This window comes from Cydia pomonella, chromosome 19, assembly GCF_033807575.1.
Source record: "Cydia pomonella isolate Wapato2018A chromosome 19, ilCydPomo1, whole genome shotgun sequence".
NCBI lineage: Eukaryota > Metazoa > Arthropoda > Insecta > Lepidoptera > Tortricidae > Cydia > Cydia pomonella.
Window position 1 is genome coordinate 1,223,142 of NC_084721.1, and position 14,447 is coordinate 1,237,588.

At 36.6% G+C, this 14,447-nt stretch overlaps 2 protein-coding genes across 4 annotated transcripts; one reads left to right on the forward strand and one right to left on the reverse strand.

Annotated features, from left to right (window-relative positions):
- Window positions 1-227: 227 nt before the first annotated feature.
- LOC133528116 (N-alpha-acetyltransferase 80) lies at window positions 228-1,214 on the reverse strand. The gene is made up of 2 exons (XM_061865343.1): window positions 1,092-1,214; window positions 228-928 (listed from the first exon to the last, which is right to left on the reverse strand). Exon 2 carries the CDS (start codon window positions 911-913, stop codon window positions 299-301), a length of 615 nt encoding a protein of 204 aa, XP_061721327.1. The 5' UTR covers window positions 914-928; window positions 1,092-1,214; the 3' UTR covers window positions 228-298.
- Window positions 983-6,261, forward strand: LOC133528113 (EEF1A lysine methyltransferase 1). 3 transcript variants are annotated; one of them, XM_061865338.1, is made up of 5 exons: window positions 983-1,144; window positions 2,194-2,351; window positions 3,100-3,250; window positions 4,055-4,239; window positions 5,035-6,261. In XM_061865338.1, exons 2-5 carry the CDS (start codon window positions 2,199-2,201, stop codon window positions 5,188-5,190), a joined length of 645 nt encoding a protein of 214 aa, XP_061721322.1. In that variant the 5' UTR covers window positions 983-1,144; window positions 2,194-2,198; the 3' UTR covers window positions 5,191-6,261. The 3 variants fall into 3 exon arrangements, with proteins under 3 accessions (XP_061721322.1, XP_061721323.1, XP_061721321.1); XM_061865339.1 differs by having other exon boundaries at window positions 2,199-2,351; XM_061865337.1 differs by lacking the exon at window positions 983-1,144 and adding an exon at window positions 1,391-1,409.
- The last annotated feature ends 8,186 nt before the right edge of the window (window positions 6,262-14,447 follow it).

Consider the following 14,447-nt stretch of genomic DNA (forward strand, 5'->3'; position numbering starts at 1 on the left):
GTCAAGTCCATGGAGACCGCCAAGTTCTAACCATATACTAACAGCAACACCCCTTTACTGACCATCTGTGGACCTTATATCTTTGCAATAAGGGTTACGAATTGGGAGTTATGTGTTGATGATGGTACATATTATGCTGAAATATGTTACGTGAAGATTCGTCGAGTATTGTTGGGATAATATGTACCATTGTAACTTACAATATATGATGCGAAATAAATGAACTGTTACATTTTATGCTCAGTTTTATTGTAACAAGATTCGAACAACAAATATCAATGTCATGCAAAATATAATACTACAAATACTTAAACATGTACGTTTTGCTAGTTTTTACTTTACTACTATTATTATTGTTCCAAGAACTTTCGTAAGTTGGCATCGGTGGGGGCGGTGGCGGCGGCGCGGCGCCGGGCAGCGCATGACCTTGCTCTGGCACTGAATTTTCTATCTTATGGCTAATGGGATTAAGTTTAATATTGACTGGCGAAAACACACCATAAATGGATACTGGTGCGCAAATCTCATAATCTAACGTGGCGTAGAATTTCTCTTGTCCCTTCGTTGATAGATGCGCCATTTTCAACTTGAGCACATTTCTACAGTAATCTTCAACGTATCTCATTAAATAAGTACCTAACTTCTTTCCACGCATAGCTTTACTTATGACTACTGTTTCTATGAAACAACTTTCTGGAATACTGGGTATGGGTGTCAGTTTGCAGTGGCCTAATACTTGTTTTCTATCCTTGACTAAGATAAAGTTGGTAGGCAGGCAATCGCAGGAAGCTTGCAGAGACATCATTCTAACAGTTTCGCTTCTTGGCCATTCATCGTTGATCAAGTCGCAGGTTGCTTTCAAGAATTCCGGGTGATGATGGATAAGCAGTACTTCCAGTGAATCCGGTTCCATAGTAAAATTTTATACCTGGTAATAAAATGGTAGAAATTAGAACACAGGTATGGTATCATTTATTTTAACTGTCACTGTCAAAATTGACAAAAGCGTCTAATGAAAGCGAAACCTATATAGATTTGCATATTTTTCGTCAAAATAAAAGCGTAAACATTTGAGTTTTTTGAATACCCACCTAAAGGAGATAGTTTGGCAACTTTTTAATCACATTTTATCACTAGAACTAAGGTAAGTGTATTTATAAAAATGAAAATATTGGCGCGCGACTTCGCCTGTGCGCGTTGAAGACAGAACTAACCTATTTTTAACTGTCACACGCATGTTACCGTTCTTGTCGGTTTAACTTTTGTTGCCGTAATGTTTGCGCATCGGGGTCGGTTAGGTAACACGGAAGAAATGCAGTCGGAAGTAAACAAACTGGTGTTTACGAAGTTTTCAGGAGCAAGATGAAAGTCGCTAGGTTCCGTTCCAGTTTTAATACAACGCTCGATGGGTTCGTGTTTCCTGACCGTACTTTGCTGTTATGTACATTTTATTACATGTAGTAAAACCATTAAAAATAATGATGCTATTATTGCCGGGATCACTTTATTGTGTTAGTTAATAAATAAATTTGTATTGAGTAGGTATTTTAGTATTATTTGGAGCACTACTAGTTAAAAATATACAGGGTGGAATTTTGTACCTACTGATAAGTTGATAACACAAATGGTTTTAGAGTTAGACCAAGCTAAGTTGGCAGCAATTTTTATAGCCCAGAGTGCAAGTGTTATTTTAAACATCAAACTTCTATGAGATTAAGATGTTTAAATAACACTTGCACCGCCTCTGCTATCAAAACACTGCCAACTTAGCTTGGTCTGTCTCCTTTTAAAAATATTATAAAATATTATAGGACAGTATTACACAAATAGACTAAGTCCCACAGTAAGCTCAATAAGGCTTGTGTTGAGAGTACAACAATATATATGTATAATATATAAATATTTATAAATACTTAAATACATAGAAAACACCCATGACTCAGGAACAAATATCCATGCTCATCACAGGAATAAATGCCCTTACCCGGATTTGAACCCGGGACCATCAGCTTCATAGGAAGGGTCACTACCCACTAGGCCAAACCGGCCGTCAAATGCCTAACTACTACTACTGACTAAAATAATTAATGGTTGAATATAGTTGTTTTACAATTTGCATCATTAAAAATGACCAAATATTTTATTTAAATAAGAGTTCCTGCTTATTCTTAAAACATGAAATGCTTCTTTTAGAAAAGATGGAAGATGATGATGATGTGCCAGCGCTGTCTGCGGAGACATTTGCAGCCCTTCAGGAGTTTTATGCCGAGCAGCAGAAGAGACAGGAAATACTTGACAAGTTGCAGGCTGAGGACAAGCTGAAGGAAAATATACTTTTTGATGAGAATTGGGTAAAAAAAAATGTTTAATAAGATTCATACACTCATATGTATCATGAATGTAAAATATCTGTCTGTCACCTTTCACTGTTGATCTTCTTAACTGATGACTTGAGTGAGTCTGCTCCAGTATTTATTTAATATACATAATATTAGGATGTGCTGTCTATTTCTAAATTCTCATTTGGGCTGTATTTTCTGAAAACTTGCTATTTGAAATACTAGCCTAAGCTACTTTTTATGGGTTATTCCCACTAGTTAGCACCATGTTGTTACCAGTGGTAACTACTGGGATTTTTTTCCCCACCTTTTACCAGTGGTAACTACTGGGAAAAAATCTCAGTAGTTACCACCAAACCAAGTTGGTGGTAACTAGTGGGAATTTAGATCCAAGCATTCTATATTTATTATTATTAGTATTGAACTCTAACAACATTTTGGTGGTAACTAGTGGGAATAACCCCTTTTTACTCCTGCTGTAAGAGTGTTATTAACTAGATCGTGTCATTCACAAAGACGCGTGCCTGGACTCGTATTGTCATGTAATTAAAGGTTAGATTTGACAAATCTGCACGTCATCGTGGATGACACGACCTATACTATTATAAAAAAACTTTGTCTTGTTTTACAAATCACAAGGATTCAGCAATAGGCCAAGAATGTCTTCTAACTTAATTAACATCAGGCTTCAGTTTTTTGTTAAAAGAATAGTCCTTTATGACCCAGATGGAATAAACTTAGTTTTATTTGTTATTTCCAGCAACTAAGTCAGTTTTGGTATGATGAGGCCACAGTGCAGGCACTAGTGAAGGTGGTGGACAAGACAATACTTGATGGAGGCAGCGTGGCACTGCTCTCCTGCCCCACACTCTTCGTGCCAGTGAAGCGGCAGCTCGGAGACAGGGCTACAGGTTGGTGGCTGGCTATCATTTTAAAATTGATGTTAATAGGCGGGTATACGCAAAGTGAACACACGCGCGAGGTCACGCGAGGCCAGTATAGCCGTTTTGTGCGCGAGGAAATTGCCTCGCGTGTGCGCTCGCTCTGTGTGGACCCGCCTAATCAAGAAATAGTCAGTAGGTACATAGTTAGTCTGTTAAAATTAAAGATTGAAGCCTATTACTAATGTCCCTTTGAAGCATATATTCAATTAAAGTGTCAGTAAAACTAAAAATATATTCTTATTTGTCCTCATCAGGCACAGATAGGAGTAGGTACTGTCACGAAAATATAAATAAAATAAAATCGTACGGTATTAGACTAATATTATTAGTCCACGAACTGTCAAGTCGTACGGGTTACCATGGCAACACACTAATAATATTACACTAATACCGTTTGAGAAATGGGCCCCAGACTAACAGACACAGAAAATTAAAAAAGTAAATAAAATTAGGTATATAACAAAAAGATTCATGACTAGCCATTAAAATTAAATTAACTAAGCATTTTTTGATATTTGTTAAAATATAAAATGAGTATCATTGATTGGTAATAATAAAATTAATTAATAAATGATTAAAATTAAAAACTATAAAATTTAAATTAAAGTTAAACACTCTAAACTTGTATGTACCTACCTCTCTACTTAGTTAATGTCCTGGTCACATCCTGATCCTGTGCGATATGATGTACTGATGCTGATTTTAGGGATCAATAAAAAATATAAATTTTATTCATCAAAACTTTGTGTCAGTTAAACTAAAAATTTTCAGTAACCCTTCTCGAGTACGACCGGCGCTTCGAGGTGCACGCCCCCGACTTCATCTTCTACGACTACAACTTACCTGACAAGCTGCCTCCGGATATAGAGCGATATGACTTGGTTGTGGCTGATCCTCCATTCTTGTCTGAAGAGTGCATCGAAAAGACCTCGCAGACAATCAAATTATTGGCCAAGGTAAGATTGTTTATTTATTCACGTTTCCTTATATTATAATAAGCAAGTTTAATGGCTGGTAAAACACACCACACTTCACAGAATAAATAATAGTACTAGCGTACAGAAAATAAACTTCCTACAAAACCGAAGTTTTGCATCGATTCAGTGACGAATCATGCGATTGCTAATGTAAGGCTCTATCCCTTTCGGTTATTTAGGGTTGTCAAAATTCAAGTCATTATGTTATCAGCGGTTGTGCACTCAAATGGAAGTCAAGTTGTGCCAACCCTAATAATTGCTCGTAGTAATGCTGAGCCGAACGGAGCTGGGAATGCCCGAAAGAATCAGTTTCAAGTGTTTCAACCCCCTCCTAACGTCAAGAAACGTGAATTGCAACAGCTATACATATAACCTTTTGAACGCCAGACGGCGAAGGAACATGCTTTGCCCCGGACGCAGGCGATCACGATTATTTAAGCGAAATTGAACTTTACGAAGTCCCGCGTTAGTCCCTATTGCATTGGCGAAACTGTCGGCTGTAGCCGTCGTTGGCGTCCTTGGCAAGTCTTTCAGATGTCGACCATTGCCGACCGTGGCGGTCAAAAGGTTAACAAAACGAAATAAATTATACTGAATAACAAAAAATAATAAGGATCAGTCAATTCAACTAGTTGGGCTCAATCAAAATGTTTAAAAAAATCTGTGATAAGAGAACTCCCATTTTTTTTTATGTAGTGTGAAATAAAGAATTTTATCATTATATTATTAACTATAAAAGTGTATCTAGAATAAAGCCTTCTATTAATATTTCAGGACAAGATCGTGGTGTGCACAGGGGCGGTTATGAAGGAGAATGTGGAAAAACTTTTGGATTTGCGGATGTGCGAGTTCCAGCCGCGCCATAGGAACAACTTAGCCAACGAGTTCGCGTGCTACGCTAATTTCGACCTAGACGACGCTTTAAGATGATGATCTGGTTTTATTTTTATACTATGTCGGTGGCAAACAAGCATACGGCCTGCCTGATGGTAAGCAGTCTCCGTAGCCTATGTACACCTGCAACTCCAGAGGAGTTACATGCGCGTTGCCGACCCTAACCCCACCCCCCTCGTTGAGCTCTGGCAACCTTACTCACCGGCAGGAACACAACACTATGAGTAGGGTCAAGTGGTATTTAGGTGTGTGGTTAGATGTTCATTGAACGTGTCAGGGCATCCGCTAGCTGGTGCGGGCGCCCGCACGCGGGTGCCAGTTGGCAAAATCCGTCGCACCAGTTAGCGTTTATCATACTATTTTTTATTGACCCGCCCATCAGAAGGGCCAGATTGCCAAACTTGATTTTCGTTTCTTTCCCCTTTAAACTGTCAGATGTATTCAATGTATGTTGTTATTGAAGCCAAGTACTCGGCAGAGTATAAATTGAATAGTATGAACACCCAGTAAAAGTAACACCCAGCAGAAGTACCTAAGCTGGCCTAGTGTCCAAAATCATATGGACAGAATTATTCCTTAACAACCAACTCGTTTTCATATAATTTTGAACATAATCCACGCTTCTTCTATCGCTAACTATACCTAGGTATATGTTACAGCAATTTACGAATATGCATTAAATGCATAGCATATCATAAGCCTCACGCCATTTTTCATTTTTGAATTAATTTCTGTTTTATTCCATTAAACTCAATTTAAATAAAATGATATCGCATTTATAGATTTTCTGTTGGACATATGTGGCAATTTTATAGTGTAACATTTGTTTTTTACTTTATCTCCTATGTCTTTAATAGTACATTACGATACAAGTGCGAAAAATAGGAAATTCGAAACGAGTGGTGACAAATTAAAACACGACCGAAGGGAGTGTTTTAAATCGACACGAGTTGTGAATTACCTATTCGCACATGTATATATAAATGTTCGACGTAGTAACGTAATATGCTAATTTTCGCACTAGTGCGGTAAAGTAGCACCATATGTACTGTAAACATATTTATATTTAATTGTGAGTGTCAAATAAAACGAATTGATATTAAAACACATTGCATTTATTGATCTCTAAACAATCGCACCTTGTTACATTATGCTGGTTAACTCTCAATAAACTCTCCACCGTCAAACTGCCTTATATTAACTAGCCGACGATTATACTATTTGTTTTCTTATATATTTGAAATCACTTTTACCATGTCACAATAAAACTATGCAGTACACCTAGTGTAAATAAATTCGATTTCCAAACGTGACGTACGCGTTTGCGTTTAGTCTCATTTTGTATTGGATTTCGAAAGAGCGCGCCAAGCGGGACGTTTTGTAAACTCAAAATCCTATTCAAAATGAGACTTAACGCAAACGCGTTCGTCACGTTATGATGTCGATCAAAGTTACACTAGGGGTACAGATATACCTTCTCAAAGAAACAAAATCGAATTCTAATCAATTGATTTTATTTTGTGATATTGGGTTGAATAGTATTGTCATGAGTAAGTTATTAATTTCATTATATATAGAAGAATAAAAAAAATAATGTTCATATGTAAAAGTGAAACCAAATCTATAAATATTATCTAATTATTGTGAGTGATCTACGACAGTGAATGAATTATTAAAATATCATTATTAATGGACAGTAGTAAATATTATAAATTCTGCTTATATTAAAATAAATTATTCCACATATAATTATTAAAATTGATTACGTCTGCAATTATATTTAATTTAAAATTTTGGTGTTATAATACCTACACAGTAAATTATAAAACATAATTAAATATTAAAACTATTGATGCGAGACACCTTATTAGAATTGATTAATATTAGTGAGTAAATAATTAGTTTGATGCTTATTTATTTTAAAACAAAGATATACAAAATAAGATAGAACCTTATAATATTGGTCGCGTATAGGTCGTAAGTCATAAGCTTAGGTCTATAAGTATGTATACAGCCGTAATACCCGCACAGCTAAATGCAGGCGAATCAAGTGTCTCCAACTAAACATTACTCAATACAAACACCAAAATAAGTGAAAAAATATAATTAATGCTATTCTAACAGTGCGTGATTTGTACTAAATAAATTAAAACATTTGTAAATGTTGACACGTAGGATAGTACCACACGGACGCCACGGACGGACGACTTTAAATACATTTCATTTTAGTCAGAATGTGAATTAGTGACTGCAAAGTAATGCGATCCATTAGGCTGCCTGCCTACTTGAACGGAGCGAGGCAGCGGAGCGGTGAGCGTGATAAAAATACACTAATAGAATTGCATAAAATCTCCGCTTCTGTTCGCGCAAATTGATGGATTTTTATCTCGTTCACTGCACGGTGAGTAATACTGTCAACAACTTTGCGTATGATAGTTCTTTTGGAATAAAATGAAATAATATTAAATAAACAGTTAACCCCTTATTCATAAACGTCTACTAAAGTTACGATGCCGCTAATAATCGTTTGTCCCTTTCCATCATACCAATACGTCGGAAAGGGACAAACGATTATTAGCGGCATCGTAACTTTAGTTGTCGTTTATGAATAAGGGGGTTAGTGTATGAACTACTTAGTTGAGTTAAGTAAACACTTCCTACTTGTGAAGTATATATAGTCCTGACTATTCTGTAGTGGCAGCATGGTTCCATTTTTGTCACTTGTCCCTATGTCCGTCACTTTCGCGCCTACATACTTGTTAGAACGTGACAGGCATGGTGACAAATGATAAAGTGCTGACCATGACCGTCTTAGCCCTACTGATGGAATGTCTTAGTTAAAACGTTTTATATAGGCACTACTCTGATTTCATAGCTCATTCCCTTTAGTAATCAATAAATACCATACACGTGGATATATTTGAACGTTTAACTTATTTATATCGTGTGGTGAGTGATATAGTTAAATTAAAAGAATGTTGCTAACATGTACCAGCATCAAAAGTATCGGATCAGACTTCGCGTCAAAAGTATCTACCATTCTCTTAATGCTTAACAAAAAGAGATACCAAACTAAAATGGAGTTGGGCAGGACATGTTGCTAGGCAGTGATGGCAGGTGGACTGTGTTAGAGTCTGTGCGGAAAGATAATGTATATCCCAATACATTTCACGACTCATCTCTTTCCTAACAGACTCTAACGGAGTGGTGGCCGCTTTCGGATGAAAGAAGCCCCTGGCGTCCGCTGGCTCGTCGGGTGGACGAAATTCAGAAGATTGCGGGTCACTTCTGGATGAGATTAGCTCCGGACCGGGACAAGTGGCGTACCGAAGAGAGGCCTATGCTCAGCAGTGGACGATAAAGGGGTGATATAAACATGAAAAAGAGATGTCGTAGTATGTAAAATAATTAGACTGTAAAATACTTTTGAATGCGAACTGTAGAGACTATCTTTATTTGGAAAAGTATACCAGAGTGGCAGATACTTTTGGCGCGGTGTTTCATACGCTACTATTGACGCTGACTGTCGAATGGGACAGTTCCTACTTTCATTCTCGTATTACAATATTCGACAGAAATTTAATACATACTTACGGATTAATTCTGTAGAGACAAGGCGGAAACAGTGGCTCAGTCGCCCAAGTATCGCCTCTCTCGTGTTGGAATTAGGTTGAGTAAGCCACTGATGTACGCGGCTTTTATCTAACGAGCCACTGTTCCCTCCTTGACCCTACGTGTTCTTTTCTGGTACCCTTCACAGAAACTGCACTCGTGTCATGTGATATTGAACAAAGTTTTCTACGGAATCATCCCCAAAATCGGATGTAAAAATTATACAGTCGAATAGAAAATCGTCATTTTGCCGGTCAAACCAAGATTTTTTTGCGATTTCGGGGATAATGCCGAAGTAAAAATTGTTCAGTATGACATACATAACATCTACGTTGACAATATATAACGCGTCCTCAAGAACATTATATAATTTATATACAATTTATAAACCTAACTAATATTAAATTTGTTTATTGGTCTATCTACAAAGGCCGTCTTTCTACTCTGGGGTGGGCGCTAAAGCCATTTTTGTTGTATTTTTATAAAATTATGATTATTTAATCTGATATACATTTTTTTGAGGCAAATCGCAAGTCACTACGTGATACTTTCTGAACAATAATAAAAAAATAGTATGAATAATAGTTACTTGACTTTTTTCTTACACTCATCACTTATTTTTACTCAATCTTATTTTAAAACCCCCTTTACGCAATAAATGTGCTATTCTCAACCAAAAGGGTACTTATTGTCGGTTCACAATAAGGAGCTATTTCCATACAGCTTCAATTTGAAATCAACCTTATCAACAACAGAAAATGTGGTACCTTTTAGTTTAAATCATCTCTTAACCCTATTGTTGACACCCTTTATGCAAGCAGGGTTATTTTATTATATCTTACGGTGTGGATGACATAAAAGGAGCAAACTATTAGCTGCCTAATATGAATTATGCCTTTTTAATGTAATAACCACCTTATTCATAAACTTGTACTAAAGTTACGATGCCGCTGATCATCGTTTGTCCCTTTCCATCATACCAATACGTCGGAAAGGGACAAACGATGATCAGCGGCATCGTAACTTTAGTACACGTTTATGAATAAGGGGGTAAGTGTTTTATAAATACCTGTGACCTGTAATTTAAGCAGTCTCTTTTCAACTCCATTTGCTAGAGAGAGACTGCCGCTTGTACGAATTTTAGTATAAAGGGGATTTTAAAAGTCAAATAATTGAAATGATTTTAAAATAGTCATGTGCCGTATCTTAGGAACAAAGACCTTGGTGGTTATATTTATATACAGCAAAGCGTTATTAATCGAAAATATTAGTAAAGGCAAAGATACATTGATTAAGATGCGTAAAATAAGACAATTTCGTGCTTCAAATTTGACAGGTAAACGAAATGGCGCTGTACAGTTCCATACATTTTGCGCTAACTCTGTCAAAAGTTGACGTTTGACAATTCAATGACCGCAAAACATATGACGCAGTACATAAGGGGCATATTGTTTTCTTAGGAGTGTCATCTCTTATGGTAGAACTGTTGCAAAAGTGTCCAGCTGTCAGCTATAAATAATAGTTCCAAATCTCTCCAGAGTAGCGCTAGAGTAGCTAAGAACCAAGGCGCTATTGACGGAGTGAAGTGCGCTGTCTATGATTTGATTTTTTTGTTCAAGTATTCTAGGTATTGTAGCGCCACCTATTTAAGGTTTTTTGATGACACTTTTTGGTACATGGAGGTTTATTTCCTTACCTCCACCTTCCGTAGTTTTCTTACCCCCTTATTCATAAACGCCTACTAAAGTTGACAAGCCGCTAATAATCGACCGGCCGGTATGATAACAGGCGCGCTCAGTTTGTGATATTTGCATTCATTATGTTGTTTACGATATTATGGAGCCGACCGGCATATGGAGAAGTGACGGCAAGAGACCTGACGGGATGTCCTTGATTCCGTGGAGTATGGGGCGGGTGCTGGTGTGGGATGCAACCTGCGTGGACACGCTAGCCCCGTCACATCTCCACGGAACCTCGGTAAGGGCGGCAGCTGCTGCGGAGGCGGCTGAAAACGCAAAGGTGGGGAAATACCGCGGTCTCGGTGCCGAATACAGTTTTGTTCCGTTCGGCGTCGAGACCCTGGGTCCGTGGGGTCCTGGCGCTCTGAGTCTCTTTAGAGACCTTTCAAAGAGACTCAGGGACGCAACTGGGGACCGGAGAGCTGGCAGTTACCTCGCTCAACGCATCAGTCTGGCAGTTTAGCGGGGTAACGCAGCCAGCATCATCGGGACCTTGCCGCAGGGACCTTTTTTAGATTTAGTTTAGTTTAGTGTAGTTTTATTTTTGTATAGTCTGTATTTAGATTAATTGTAATTTTAAGTTTTTATTTATTGTTTCTGACATGTTTTTGTACTTGATTTCTTAGACACAATAAAACGTTTACGAATTAGATGTGTAGGTGTATTGCATTGTATAGTTAATTATTAAATACTGCAGAATGGAGTATCGAGACAAACCATTGTGGTTTAACGATACTTTTTGATGAAATATTCTTTAATTGTGATTTATCTGTAATAAAAAAAGGGACAACCTTTCCTTCATACGTCGTCGTCATATATAATACGTCAGAAAGGGACAAACGATTATTAGCGGCTTTTTAGTAGACGTTTATGAATAAGGGGGTTAGACTTTATTTCTCAATTATGTGTTTTCGAATTTGACAGCTGATGTAGGTTTTAGAGGCGCTGTCGGGCTACTCATGAAGTTCGATAATTAAGTAACCACAAAGCATATGGCGCGTACAGCGGTCAAATTTGGGAAAATATATTTTTCACCACACCAACTGGTAAAGGCCCTCTTGATTGTTCAAAAACTAATGAGAAAGTTGCATTTTATCCACATGTGGGCAAAGTAATCAGATACAAATGTTGAGTTGTTTCCTTATGTTTGCTAGTGGAATTGACTTTTAAATGATGATTTTGAATGATAATTTTATTATTACATTCATTTGGATTTGATTTAATTAAAATATTTTGGTATTTTATACTTAAATAAGAATAAGAAACCATTTATTGCCACACAAAATACAATGTTTAACTTAAAAAAAAAGGCATGCGCGGCAAAAGGATACTTAATAGTTTCTTCGCGTTGGTGTGGTGAAAAATTTTGTGTTTCAGTCGGAGACAGAGTTTGTTTAACCCTCGTGCCTTGAAACCCTCGCAAAGCTCAAGATTCAATTTCTCGAGCCACTAGCTTTGCTCGTGGTTCAATTTTGGAATCTTTCGCTGGCTCTCAACTTTGCCCCCTTGTAAAACAAATAACTATTATTAGCCTTTACAACGCTTATACGATCAATAACACTTTGTAGTATCGTGCACCGAGGTCCATTTTCACGTATTCACATATTATAGAGAAGGGACAAGGTGGCAAGCTCACGATGCTTGGGCACGCATGCGTAATGGCTTTGCGTAGAAAAGCGCACAGAAGCGATGCCTTCGCGAGCCGCCGGGTTTCGCAACTATTAAGGCACATCTACACATTTTCAACGAAATCGAGACCAAGTACGTGATATTTTGTAAAAATATAGATTAATGCTACATATTTATAGAAGAGTTGAGGAGTATCTATTTAAAAGGGCTTAGTTATTTCTCTATGAAAAACCATACAAAAATAAGCGGGTCGGCAACGCGCATGTGGCACCCCTGGGGTTGCAGTCGTCCATAATCTGCGGTGACTGCTTACCATCAGGCGGGCCGTATGCTTGTTTGCCACCGTCGTGGTATAGAAAAAAAGGCCTTTTAAAAGGAGCCCTCAGTTATAAAGTTAAATAAAAATCGTGCATCCAGATGGCGCTGCACGGCATTATACGTTTTATGGTAACTGAATGATCAAACGTCAACTTTTGACATCCAGTTACTACCTCATAATTTTCGAGGACGTACAGCAACACCTACTTTAGCAGCCAAATTTGAGGCACGAATTTTTCTTAAAACTTTATAACTCTTCTACTATTCACAACTTTTTAGTTTTAGTGTATCCTGTGGCTAAAGAACAAATAGTTAAAAGTTGCGAAAATAATTCATAATAAAAGTAACAAAGCACAAAAAGTGTAAATTGACGAAAAACCAGGTACCGTATAATTTAACTAAATATACAAATCAATCGAATTAATTTATGATTAGCATTTGTGCTAATAAATTATAAAAATAGACTTATATCACAACCATAGCTATAATTGTATAATAACTATGTCTTTTGGGGTCATGATTCCGTTAAGCCATAGGAATGCTAGGCAATATAAAAATATGATATATATTGATGAATTATCTAAGGACTATTGTAGCCAATATTTTATATATTTAAGCCAGTTATGTTTACTGAAGGCCTTATTATCTCATTTACACGAAGTTTAACTTTACTATAGACATTATACCTATATTATATTTTATAACTATATTTTGAACAAAATTAAAACAATTATATTACGGTAATGTTAATGATTAGGAAACAGAATAATGTCCATAGTAAAAGCAAAGAGAATTTGAAATAGAGGTGGATTGTCAAAGAAAACTTTGTAGCCACAGTAAATTTACTGCCTTCTTTCATATTTAACAAATTTAACACATCAGTGAAAGAATAAGTCAAATGATGTTCTAAAAGTTTTAACCATGTGTCAAAAGATTTACTGTGGTTACAAACTTTTCTTTGACAATCCACCTCTATTTCAAATTCTCTTTGGTAAAAGGGCACCCTGTTTTATATTATTTTAATATTATTCATGTTTTAAGTTCAATTTACAACATATAATAATTATATACATAGAATAGAATACCAGTACACACTTTCTTGCAACGCGTGGTACCTATATGCATATAAATTTAATAATGACATCTAGATGACGAATAGTATGCAACTGGTGGTTCCAGGAACGAAGTATATATACTATTTTATTCTTTATTAGTCTATTATTGTGTGTTGCAAGAGAGTATGTCCGGTGTTAGAAATCTTATATTAATTAACAGATTTAATTTGATATCAGTTCTCAGTAGAACGCTAAACTCTTCCGGGCGATGCCGCGGGCAAAAGCTTGTCTTAATATAAAATTGACGTGGAACTAAATTAATTCATGGTCAAAAACTAATAGAAATTATTATCACATTAACAATACTAACCTAGACACTAACAACCGATTAAAGACAGTATTTCAGTGGGCTTAGTACAAATGCATTAAGGTTTCGCAACTATTAAACCCATTTATGTTTAATACTGTATTTAGAGTCAATCTAAAATAGAGTTAGGACTAAGTTAAGTTTGGCGTTTAAAATATGACGTAAAAACTGTGTATCTTTTTGTGGTAATGGTATGCATTTTGAGGTAACTGGATGATTCATGGTCGAATGTGAGATCGTTTGATAACATAGCCTACCTCATATATGTAATATCATAATATTCACGAAGTACGCGGGGGCATATAATTTTACTTTGAAGTCGATATTAAAAATGATATCCAGGCGGAGAATAAAATGGGGCTTATTTCAATTGAATGGACTATCTTGAAACTTACTTAGTCCGATTTTGTATGAGCGCAATGCCATCTGTACTAAATCCTCTCAATCGGTTCAAACAATTCAATACTAACTACATTTATTATTTACTTAACGATAATTGTTCTCTGCGATCAGAGATCGAACATTTACGGAACTCGCCACGTGCAAAAATATACTTTACCAACTTTGGGTGCT